The sequence below is a fragment of the Sturnus vulgaris genome, chromosome 15 (assembly GCF_052056855.1).
Source record: "Sturnus vulgaris isolate bStuVul1 chromosome 15, bStuVul1.hap1, whole genome shotgun sequence".
In the NCBI taxonomy this organism is placed as follows: domain Eukaryota; kingdom Metazoa; phylum Chordata; class Aves; order Passeriformes; family Sturnidae; genus Sturnus; species Sturnus vulgaris.
This window is the reverse complement of record NC_142257.1, coordinates 16,075,324-16,087,687: the sequence shown is the minus strand read 5'-3', so window position 1 is coordinate 16,087,687 and position 12,364 is coordinate 16,075,324. Positions and strand designations below refer to the sequence as shown.

Genomic DNA, 12,364 nt, shown 5'->3' with positions numbered 1-12,364 from the left:
GGATGGTTCTGATTTGCATTTTCCATCTGAATTTTGATCTTTGTGGTTTGCTTGGCTTGTGTTTTCTCCACTAAAATGTGGAGAAATGTAACGACTTTTGAAAATGGCATTTCTCCCAAGACAGGTGGAGCAGCTCCATGAAAACTTTCCAGAACAATGTCAGCCCACCAGTGCCTCCCTCATTACCCTTTTTCCCCACCATTCCCATGGCCTGTTGCTTATATGACAGTGTGTACCATGTGTAGGCACAGAAAATATGTATAACCTTGAAACTCTGCAGATGTGCTCCTCTGCTTGAGCTGCACAGGGGGCTTTGGGACTGCAGCCTTTGGGGAGTTCCATGTTGAGATTACCCGACCTTTGCTTTTCCTGCAAGGCTTTGGGAGGTGTGGGGTAGGTTTCTGTTGGATTCTGGAGAAGGCAAAGATCTCTGTGGTCTTTGGCTGGATCTCAAATCCTGGGGTACTGAAGTGTGACCTAATAATTTAGGACTCAGAGAAAGATTGTATTTAAATAAACTGTCACGGTTTGAACATTCTACAACTATTAATTATTAAAACTTACACAAATCCAAGGAGGTTCATGGCATGTTATACACTGTACCTAGAAACAGCTGAGCTGGGCTTTCATGAGGTGGATTTTTTTCTGAAAAGACATCATCTCCTGTGAGCACAATAGAGCTAGCACTTCTCTTATAAATAGTGAATGTTTTATAATTGCATGCAGTCCTAAAGCTGGTTTCTATTATGGAGAGTCACAGAGGTTTTGGGGGGAGGGTTTGTGGGTTGTTGTTCTTTCCCAGAACGATGTCCAATCAGCCTCTTTGGCAGCATATTAACCATGGCTGAAATATGTGCCCGTGTGAAAATGTTACAGTCTAATGAGCAACTTCACTTTTGTGTCACTTTCTTGCTTTGAAATAAGAGGTTCTGGGTCAGGAACTGCCCATTTGATCCCTCGTCTGTCTCCAAGTGGAGTTTATACGTCAGTGCTTTTTATACCAGCCTTTCAAATCCATGTGATAGAAACAGTGTGGTCACTGTAGGTCAAAGGAGCTGATTTAATGAAGTCTCATGTGCCCTCAACAAGCAATTTTGTCACTTCCTGCTGAACTACTGAGCTGTCTCCACTTAGAGAGATTGGCCATCCCCAGACATCATGGGAGTTCAGGATTGTTCAAGCTGTGTTACAGCTTTTTTGCTTTTCCTTTGCCTCAGGTGAACTGTGTGATGAGGTGATTAACCACTGTGTTCCTGATCTAAATCCCTGCCAACATGAGTCCAAATGTGTTCCCCTGGACAAAGGAGCCAGGTAAGAGTGTGTGTGTGTTGGTCTCTGCAGAGAGCACATTCCATTGGCTTGACTGGGGTTGTACTGGCAATGAGTGTGGAGCAAAAATCACCAAAATTAACACAATAATAATGCAAGACTATATACATTTCAGTCTGGGCCACATTTTAACTTTAATGCATCAATACATACTTTTCTAGCTTTCTGTGGTTTACTTGAAAATAATGGATGTACCCTCAGAGCAGAGGAATTATTCTGGAATAGAGCATAGCAATAGGAGAATTTATGGAACAGTCACTACAAAGTATCTTATCCTACATCACAAACCAAGGACATTTTTCCTTATGTGTTCCTTAGGGCACTAAAAAATTCAAGCAATATAACAGGAGCCTTAGATCCAGAGCTGGATGGCTCCAACTGAGGAGCCACCTTTTCCATTGGCCTTGCTTGGCTCATCTGGGTTTGGTGATGTCTGTGTTTGCAGTTTCCTATTGGGAATGACATTGTTCCACAGGGGCGAAAGAAAGCCTTGTGTTTTGGATGGCAGCAAAGCCCTGGAGGTCTGGGCTTGGGGAGTTGTGAGAGGTGCACAGTGGCAGCATTTATCACTTGTCTCAAGAAGGACTTCCAGAGCAATTTAGCAAACAGAGACAGTCAATTGAAAAGTCAAGCTCTGTGAAAAGCTTGTCAGGGAAAGATCTTTGGAGACAAATCCAAGAGAGTTCAGTGCAGAGGGAGCTGCTCTCTGCAGCTTCCCCTAAGGCTGTTTTCACAGGCACAGGGCAGCCCTGGCTGCTCACTGATTCCCTCCTGGGGTTCTGTCCAGCACACTCAGGAAGAGGAAAGGTAGCAGGCTTTGTTCTTCCTAGTAACTTCCAGCTGGGGTCAGATTGTGTCCTGTGAAGCAACCAGCATTCAGAACCATGTAAACTGACACAGGACATTTCAAGAGAGTTAAAAGGAAATGAACCAAAATCTTAGAGAGGGTGGCTATCTCAAGGGCAGCTGACTCTCTGCTAGACAGTTAGGCAGTACAACACAAGCCTTTCTTTTGGGTGAAAAAGCCACTAGACAGAAATATTTCCAAATCTTGAAGAAGATGAAGCTATCAAATGTTTAGGATGGTTCCTGAACTGATGTCTAGGGACTGGATAAGGAGGTGTGTGCCAGTGCATAAATAGTCCCTGATGTTCTTTCCAGGTTTTATTCCCAGTTAATCCATAATTTGGTAATTCAGTATCTTAGGTTAATTCAGTAGTACATAATGTTATGAGGCGAAGGCTTGTAACTCAAATTGCCTTCTATTAGACCATGGAGGGATGGAGACAGCTGTGGCCCTGAATGGTTTTTCTCTTGCTGGAAGCATTGTCATACCTGCCACCCAAACAATGTGAGTAAATAAGATACTTTTTCTCACATGCTTGCTAGAAAAGTGTTCTTCACAGTAGGGCCACTAGCCCTTGAGGGGAGCTTAAATAACTGCTTTAAGGTGTTCTGCTACTGTTTGTTGTGCTATTCTTCCCACTATTCACAGAATGCTACAGAAAAATCCATGATTTCTTTATTCCTTCTGTCCCATTTTGCTTTCTAGCAGCCAGACTTGAGAGGTGAAGAAGCCTTGAATGTAGAGGTGTCCAAGCATTGCTATTTCTTTCATACTTTAGTGGCACCAAACCGTTCAGAAATGAGCCCTCAGGAGTTGTGCAGTGAGGTGTGGATGCTGCCGGGGCTCACTGAAAACAGCAGCCTCTGCTCCTGTGCTGTAGCTGATCCCCTGAGCAGCCTGGTCTCCTGATGGTGCAGGATAATGATCCTGCAGGAGGAGCCAGGCTCCTGCCTGTCCTCTGTCTGCTTCCAGAGGCAGGAACAGTTAGTGGCAGGGGTCAGGCTTGTCCCTGAGCTGTTTATGCCCTGGGCATGTGAGCAGGACATACCAGTCTGTCTGTCCTGCCCTCAGCTCTAGTCAGTCTGCAGCTCTGCAGAGGGAAGAAAAGATGACAAAGACAGGAAAAAAAAATAGGAAGCCGAGTTATTTATTGACGTGGGGAGGGAAATTCCATTCTGGCCCTGCAATAGAAGCCTTGATTCACGGCTTTAATACAACAGACACTGAGAGCATGCAGATGCAAATCCCCTCGGATAGGCCAACAATTTAAATACCACTGGACATGTTTTTAGGCTCTCTGTGATACTGGGAATGTTGCCATCACTACAAGGCTGTAACAGAAAGCAAGATGTCAACTGTAGTGGTGTCTCAGATGGTCACTGGGAAATTAGGTAACTATGGAATCATGTAAATTACTCTCTTACCAGGATCTGAACATGAAGGTTTCTTTGCCACCTTCTTTACTGCATCAGACTTTTACTGACTGACATTCAGTCCCTTGCTGGCACTGTGTGGTATTTTGGAATAAGGATGGAGTTACCATGCCACCATTCCCTGATGGCACAGACCCTGAGTTTCTAGGAGCAGTCTGGATGAAGAACTCATGGGGCTGAATTTCTCACCTCCTAGACTTTAGGCAGGCATTTTCTGGTAGCTTCAGCCTAGATGTGACACACCAAGAGCTCAGAGAAGACTGACCCAAAAGGAATTGCATGCTTCTAAAGCCAAGCTGGGAAGCAAACTGGACTATTTCAGTGTGTCTTTGGCTGCACAGAGCTCTTTGCTTTTGGAGTTAAATTTGCAGGTGGCTTTCCTCCCTTCCAGCCTCCACATCTGTAGTATGCTGTTATACTATATAGAAGAAGAGTAGCTTTCTGTATGCCAGAAAACAAAACAAAAAAAGAGCCTTTAACACAATAAAATTACTTCCAAAAAATAACTTCAAGAAAGGAGCATGTTTTTCCATTCACTGTAGTGATGTTGGAGCATGATATAAATATACTTTATTATTCTAAAGCTTGGAATTATTACCTGACAGCTTAAAATGCTGATTTAATGCAGCCCCACAGAGAAAAGTGGTGGTTCTGTCATTACTGAGATAGCCAATACACATCATAAAATTGATGCATGGCAGCCCTGAATAAGGAACTGCACATTGTTCATTATTACATCACTTTATATTAGGACTGCAGGGATCAATAAAAAACAACAGGATTAAATGCTGCCAATTCCCCTCACAAAGTCTTTTGATTGACACTATTTCCTTGCAGGTGTGTCTGCAATGCTGCCAGAAAACGCTGCCCATTTCTTAGGGTTTGGGGCAGGAACACCTTTTGTTTTTTGCTCTTTGCTCTGATTTGTCATCTCCAGTATGTTAATCACAGTATTCCCTGAGCCACCAAGGTGCAAAAAAGCAGAGCTGGGACATGGACCCTCCCGTGGCTGCAGAGGCTGGTGATGGGGCCCCTCCTGCAGGGAGGGTGGAGTGTCTGCCTGCACCTAACCCTGCCGCAGGTGAACAGGCTTTGCCCCATTTCCTCCAGGTTTAGCCAGTCAAGGCGCTCTGAAAGGGAGACTGGAGCTCACATTCTCTGTGCTGTCACCCTGTCAGCCACTCCCCTGCCATTGGTACTCACAGGACACTGTTGCATTGTGTGCTGTCACTCGGAGCAGCAGTCAGCACAATGACTACTGCTTGGGAAGTGGAAATGTTTTTTCCTCATCACTCCTGCATGTCCAATTCCTCTGAAGAGGTTTTGCACAAAGTGCCTCCTCCTGCATTTACCCCACCAGGCTGCTGCAGGGAGAAGGAGTAGGCCAGCTGAATAGATTGATGGAGCAGTCTCTCTCTTGATGCCACATCCTCAGCTTTGTAATGTCTCTCCTCTTCCAGCTCTTGGTGACTAGCACGTTGGGTCCAACTACAGGCTCTAGCAAGAATGCAAACCTCTCTTCTATTGATGAAATTCTCTGTAGCTCTTCCCCTGATTTGGTCGAAGTGGTATGCCTTTCGTTTTCCAGATATGCAGCAACATCCAGCTGGGAGGAGTAAAATGTGTTTTATGGACTAAAGAATGTTCATGACTAAACATTGTCTACAGTATAGATTCAAAAAAAGGCTGCTCAGCAATCCCAAAAAGATCTGATCCAAGTCAGAGACTTTGGGATGCATTTTCTATTTTTCTATTGTCAGGTTATAAACTTCTGCAAGACTTAAAAATAGAAATGCTGATGCAGCCTTCGTACAGCAAACTTGAGAATTGTATAAAATAAAACCAACAGGTAATGTCTGCAGGTTTGGGTACATCCCACTGTGCTCCATCCCATGGTGTCACCCCACAGCAGAAGGTGCAGTGTCACCATGGCAAAGGACACACTGCAAAGACAGCTTTCCATTGTTGCAGCAGCATTTTGCCTTGCAAATGAATGGAAAGCAGGTGGTGGTCTCAAAACTTGGTCTTTCTCTTTGAATTTTCTGAGGTTTATAGCTCGTTTACAGATTGTTTCCATTTGGAAGGTAGACCCTTCCTGTGCTCCATGAAGCTGCACAGGGCCAAGCTCAGACACCCAGCAGTGTGCAGACACTGGCAAAATCATACTCTGGGGCATCAGAGCCACTGCCCTTGCAGAATATTGCCCCTTGAGTCTGTAAGGTTAGGGAGGGCATTGTCGTCTTTAGCACGATTGGGAGTCTGCCAGGTGAACGCCCTTCTCCACAGACTCTGCTGAGGAGAACCTCTAGGATGGCGATGCTTTTGACTCTAATTTCAGCAGATTGCAGAACCTCAAGTGCAGTCAGTTTGGAGGGACCTGAGCCTTTCTGATGGCAGGAGCTGTGCTTGATGCTGCCAGGAATAATTGCAAACATTTCCCCACCCCAAATCCAACAGGTGCTAGGCTGCCTGTGTGAGCTGCCGGTGTGAGTGCTGAAACGAGCCATTAACGGGGATGTTCCTGCGTTTCAGATGCGAGTGCTTGCCGGGTTACAGCGGCAAACACTGTGAAGTGGATGATGACGACTGCGTGGGCCACAAGTGCCGGCACGGAGCCGCCTGCGTGGACGCGGTCAATGGCTACACCTGCGTGTGCCCGCAGGGCTTCAGGTACGGGAGCTGCGGGCCGGGCCGGGGCTAACACAGCACCGACCCGTCCTCCCCGTGGGAATGGGTGCTGTAACACAGCACCGACCCGTCCTTCCCGTGGGAATGGGTGCTCCAACACAGCACCGACCCGTCCTCCCCGTGGGAATGGGTGCCTTGAATACAGCACTGACCTGTCCTCCCCGTGGGAATGGGTGCTGTAACACAGCACTGACCTGTCCTTCCCCGTGGGAATGGGTGCCTTGAACACAGCACTGACCTGTCCTTCCCGTGGGAATGGGTGCTGTAACACAGCACTGACCTGTCCTTCCCGTGGGAATGGGTGCCTCACGTCCTGTCCCTGCAGGAGGTTTTAACAAGTTAAGCTCCTGGTTAACTGTTAAACTGTTTTAACAAGTTAAGTGGACACGGGGACCTGGTGATTCTTGCTTGGAAAGCAGCGATTTTGGGGCCGTGCTGTGAGTGTGCAGGCCCCAGCCATCCCTGCTAACACACTGAGCACACCACCTAATACACTCACATAAGTTATATGGAGATAAACCCTGCATGTGCAGAGTGAGCAAAGGGTAATAAAATTGTGTCTATGAACCCTCACAACTGGCTGCAAGGAAAACATGAGTCTGAAGATTTTGTGGCAGTGTCTCTGTGTCTCTTGGATGAGCTCAGTATGATTCAGGCTGTAAATTTCCAGCCTCTCATTCTGACAGCTGCCAATATATCTGACTCCTGGAAATCTCTCTGTCTGTCAAAGATAAGTGTGCTCCTCCAAATGGATTCACTAATCATTGCCTGGGGCTGGATATTGGCTTCCTTCCAGCTAAACCTTTTCTGTGTTTGAAATACACACATGAGACAAAGAAGGAGTACCTGAAAAGATCAGTCTTGACAAAGCAGGAATTGCATGAACACGTATAAATCATCTTCTCTGCTTTGTATCTGCAACTGTTTTCATTCTTCTTGCTTTCATTCTTGCTGGTTTGGGGATTTTTTTTCTTCCCTCTCAACACACATTTCTGTTGCAAAGCAGACAGCCTTCCCTGAATAGGCACTGATGTATAGCATGATGTCAGCCCATGGTTTCACAGAATCAGACTTGTTATTTACAAGGTATCAGATATCCTCTGAATTTCAAATTCATTCCCTTCTCTCCATGTGTCACTCTCTGCTTCAGTCCATTTGATGGCCTTAGGGATCCTGCAGATTGGTGACTGGTAAGGCTAACGTGACTGTGGGATGTAAATCCTCAGTGTTATCTAATTGTTAGAGTTGAGAAACAGGATTGCAAAGCTATGTCTGGAGTCAAGGGTAACTCGAGCCTGTCATCAGATGGGACTGACTGGGAGACTTGCACGTCCCCTGATTTTTTAAGGCCTGTAAGCACTAGGCAGTGATAAATGTGAGGGTTTTTTTTCTGGGAAAGCAGAGTCACAGTGTTTGTGAGAGATGTTCTGAGTTGACACAGCTGGGTGGAGCAGCAGGGGTAAGTGGGAGACTGATCTGGTCCCTTCCCATGTACCAAAGAGCTCTGTTGGCAATTCAGGCAGTGCCCTAGGTTGTCTGGTTTCACACCAGGGGCATCAAGAGCAGAACCTGGAACAGTCCAGTCTTCTCTCATGATGAAATGAGGGGGTCTCATTCCACTTACAGTACTCCAAGTAGAGGAAGCATCTTTCTACACTAAGCTCCAAAACTCAACTAGCAGCTTAGACAGCATTTCACAGCCCAAGGCATCCATGGGCAAGCACTGCCTCTCAACAGCACAGTCGGGATTAACTTGAGTTCTCCTGTTTGCTTTCTTTTTTTCCCACTAGTCCATGTCACTTCCCTAAATTTCCTGTGCAAGATGCAAGGAATACAAGGGTCTTTGGGGAGAAAAATCTCACACTGAGCACTACCACACTCCCTCTGCCAAGGCAGACAGCAGGATGGAGCCCCGTGTGTTCTCCAAGCAGACTAGTCCCTGATCTTGTTTGATTTCAGGATTAAAATTCTGCTAACAAAATATGATCTCATTATTCTTTCCATGACTCAAGCCTTTTGTAGTTTAAAGGCCCACTGCTCTGAAGGGGTTCTGAGGTTTGGGCTTTTTCCTGTTAAGATTATAAATTCAAATATGGTGATTGACAGAGTTCAGCATTCTGATGTTCAGGGTTACAGCCTCCCCTGTCCTCACAGCTGCCTTGGGCACGGTGATGTGTGGCAAGGAGATAACTCTGCAAGTGTTTGAAGGCTGCAAGTGTTGATGAAAAGGAGAGAACACAAGGGCTAGTCTGACAAAGGTAACTAGGAGACCTAAGATGATGATTAATAAAGTTTTTTGGCTAAGTATCAGGAATCATTTCCCAGCAATGAGTTTGCAGTGCCTTCCCAATTATCCAGAGCTTATGCTGTTGTAATAAATGCACAGACCTCTAATGATTTTATGGTTGTCACTACGCTGTGTATCAAAGCCATTTGGAGCCACACATTGAAAGGTGTTAAAACTTACATCCTGTCATGGCTGAACAAATGGCACTTGGGTAATTCTGAACAGTGTAGGTAGGGCCTTATGCACAATGAGGCTCTCATGACAGCCTCAAAAAGCAATAGTGCCACCATGCACACACTCACTCTCCTATTTCATCCTTTCCCACTCACTGGTCAAGTGTAATTGTGCTCCTTGCAGCACCTTTCCTTAGCACTCACCAACATCTCCCAACTGCAGAATATACTTTCCTCCTGAAAAGTTTGCAGTGTTTTCTTCCCAAAATAGCACTCATTTGCCCCCTGCAGATGAAAACATTTTAGAGAATTTGTGAGCCCCGCTGAATAAACCCCAAGTTCTCAAAGCTTCCCTCCAGCAATCAGCCTCACAGTAGTGTTGCCTGATAAATGCTGCTCTGGTGGGGAAGCACACATTAAGCTGCAGAGGCTGATGGAAGCACTGCTCCTCTGTGGTGCAGATGCTTCCGAGTTCTCCACTGGGACAGACTACTGCAAGGAACTCGCAGTGATTATTTAAATAAATGAGATTGTACCAGGCAGAATGGACTTGGCCAAGCTGTGGAAGTCAGGCTGTGTTCCACATTCCACTGCTGGGGAAAAAAATCCTATTAATTATTTCTAAATATATACCTTTAAAAAATGCTTAAAATTAAAAAGAAAAGGGCCTTGACAGATACTGTTGGTAATGTAATTTCTAGGTGCCAGTATCAGGAGAGCTGCCCTGGTAAAGCCTCACACCAGAGGGGTGTCACAGCAAGCAAGGGTGTGCAGGAGCCATACCAGGAGCTTGGGGGATGTTTCAGAACACCACTAAGCACAGACACTCTGGCTTCTTCCAACATTTGCTTTCTCTTAGTGGAGGCTGTTGCGGGTCACGTGGATTTTTTTATTATGATTATTTTTAACTTTCAAGAAATTAACATTATATACACTGACTTTTCCTTCTGTTTTCTACTTGCTGCCAAAGGCAAAACAAAACAATGGGCATTAGATGTAACAAAGCTCACAAGCTGGGTTAGCAGTGCTCTGTTCTGCTGGTACCTCTGGAAAGGGGTGGGTCCTCTTGTTTGCCACTTACAAGAGCAGAGTAGACTCAAATCACAGATCTAGGATGGGGAGGTCTCAGGTTTGGGCTTAAATGGCTCACAGATTTCACTGGGAACCTCTGCATGGCACAGTAAGGGTGGAAGCTGTTTCAGCCAGGCTGCAGTGCCTTGCAGAGCTGAAGAACCAGTGCAAAGGGCAGTACAGGCTGCTCTCAGTGTCTACACTGGCTGGTTCACATCCAGCACGGGATTCCTGCCAGCATTCAGCTGTGCTCCTTTCACATCAGGCAGCAAGCACACAGTGGCTGGACCTCAGAGCTGCTACTCCAAAGCAGAATGGCAGTGCTGCTGGATTTTAGCTTTTATATTTTTCAGATCCTGAACTGCTTTAGTGTATAACTCTAAAACTCCATAGCCTGTTATCTCCTGTTCTCCCATTTTATTGAGATAAAACAATTCCTCTCTAGGCCTGAAGCTCAAGGACACCTCACTGTCTCAGGCCCTGAGAGATATAAACAACAGTGAATTGGGAGGGGACAAACTTGGAGTAAATTAATTCATTATCTGAATCTGTAACTGGATTAACCCCGGTATGTAAATAGACTAAACTTGTAACTGTATAAAAAACTTGTGATCGTTGTCCCAGCTGGGTCACCAGAAACTGATGCCTTGGAGTGGCTACCTAAAACAGAGGCTAGATAAGATTAAGAGAATAAAAGCAGGTATTTATTTATTGAAGGCCTTCCGCTTTTATTCTCTTAATCTTGTCTAGCCTCTGTTTTAGGTAGCCACTCCAGTGCATCAGCAGCACCTGGAATAAAAATGAGAAAACAGTGGTGACTGAGGCTGTTTGCCTTCCCTCTGCCCGTGCAGTGGCCTGTTCTGCGAGACGCCTCCGCCCATGGTGCTGCTGCAGACCAGCCCGTGTGACAACTACGAGTGCCAGCACGGCGCCCAGTGCATCGTGGCACAGCACGAGCCCGTGTGCCGCTGCCTGGCCGGCTTCGCGGGACAGCGCTGCGAGAAGCTCATCACCGTCAACTTCGTGGGCAAGGACTCCTACGTGGAGCTGCCCTCCAAAATCCGCCCTCAGGCCAACATCTCCCTGCAGGTTTGTCACACGCTCCTCTAGGCAGTCATACCTGTGCCCCCGTGCACGTGTCTCGTGCTGACAGAACAGGGTTTGCTGGCCAAAATCCTGGGAAAATTAGTCATTTTCTGAGCTGCTTGTCTACTCTAAAATCACTGAAATGTGAAGGAGAGACTAAGGCACCAGTGTGCCTTTGTGGGCACCCATCCTGCCTCCAGGATCTCTCCACACTGATTCCCAGACTGGCAGTGCAGGCAGGGATGATTCAGGAATGCTCCATGTCTTCCCACTGATTCACAGCATTGTGTTTCATCCTCTTCAGCTTGGTGTTTAATGTCATGATGCTTCTTAAAACAGGCTGCTCTGAATGGCCTCTCTGGACAATATTTTGCTTATTCAACAGACAAAAGGCCTGGGATTTTGTTACAGGCCTAAGGTTCAGGAGATGACTGAAAACTGGTTCTCATGTGAAATGGGAAGTTGACTTTTGTGTGTGAGCCCCCCCAAGGGCACCAAGTCCTTTTTGTGCCTCCTGGCTCTTGCTGTCATTGCTGCTTACATATATTATGTATTAAAGTATATTTGAGTTGCATATATTATTTTGGTTAGATTTTAAATATAGGTTTATTTCTTTTATTAATCATTCTCAAGCAGTCTTACGTGGTTATGAATGTTTCACAGGTAGCCACAGACAAGGATAATGGCATCTTACTGTACAAAGGAGACAATGATCCTTTGGCTCTGGAGTTGTACCAAGGACACGTGAGGCTCATCTATGACACCCTGAACTCCCCACCCACCACAGTATACAGGTAAGTGGCTAAGCTCTGCCAAGACAGTTGACTTCCAAAATTGGTAGAGGAGAGGCAAGATTTCTCTAAGCAATGTGCATTGGAGAAAAGTCTTTTATTTTACTTCCAGGTATCTCTTTTATGCATGTAATTAGATGAGAAAGACTTAGAATAAAGACTTAGCTAAAGGCTGAATGGGTAAAACTTGACAATTATTGGCAGTACCAGTGATGCTGTGTCGTCCTGTAACTGTAGAAAAATGCATTTTCTAATCTACTGTAAAGTTTCAGTTTCTGGTGAATTTTGTCCTTGAAATAGTTCCAATTAATCAGTTTCTTTGTTGATATCTAGCATTAAGTGACTCTACCAAGACAGAACAGTGAATGTGCAACTGCAGGGTTAGACTGCCTCAAATAGGAGAAGGGCTGAACTCTTCTATTGGGTGAATATTTTTATGGAAATTCTTGCCTGTAACTACACAACCACAAAAAAGCACAAATGACAAAGGTAAATTGTAGGGTAATTTGACCTTCAGACACTTGGCTTTTGAGGATATGAAATCCACGGGTTTTATTCACTAGTCACAAGAAAGAAAAGCAAATATACAAGTGAAATCCATGCATGGAGACATTTCTTTAGGAAGGAGGGATGTTCTGCCTTTTTCGTCCCTCTCCCCT

General features: G+C 45.6%; 1 protein-coding gene across 3 annotated transcripts in view; it reads left to right on the top strand.

The window, feature by feature from the left end:
• SLIT3 (slit guidance ligand 3) overlaps positions 1 to 12,364 on the top strand; it is a 465,006-nt gene that overhangs the window by 429,741 nt on the left and 22,901 nt on the right. For all 3 annotated transcript variants that reach the window (XM_088173839.1, XM_088173838.1, XM_088173840.1), the window contains 4 exons: positions 1,218 to 1,311; positions 6,142 to 6,279; positions 10,680 to 10,917; positions 11,578 to 11,708. In XM_088173839.1, the coding sequence (XP_088029965.1) occupies positions 1,218 to 1,311; positions 6,142 to 6,279; positions 10,680 to 10,917; positions 11,578 to 11,708 (601 nt within the window). The remainder of the gene's footprint in view (positions 1 to 1,217; positions 1,312 to 6,141; positions 6,280 to 10,679; positions 10,918 to 11,577; positions 11,709 to 12,364) is intronic.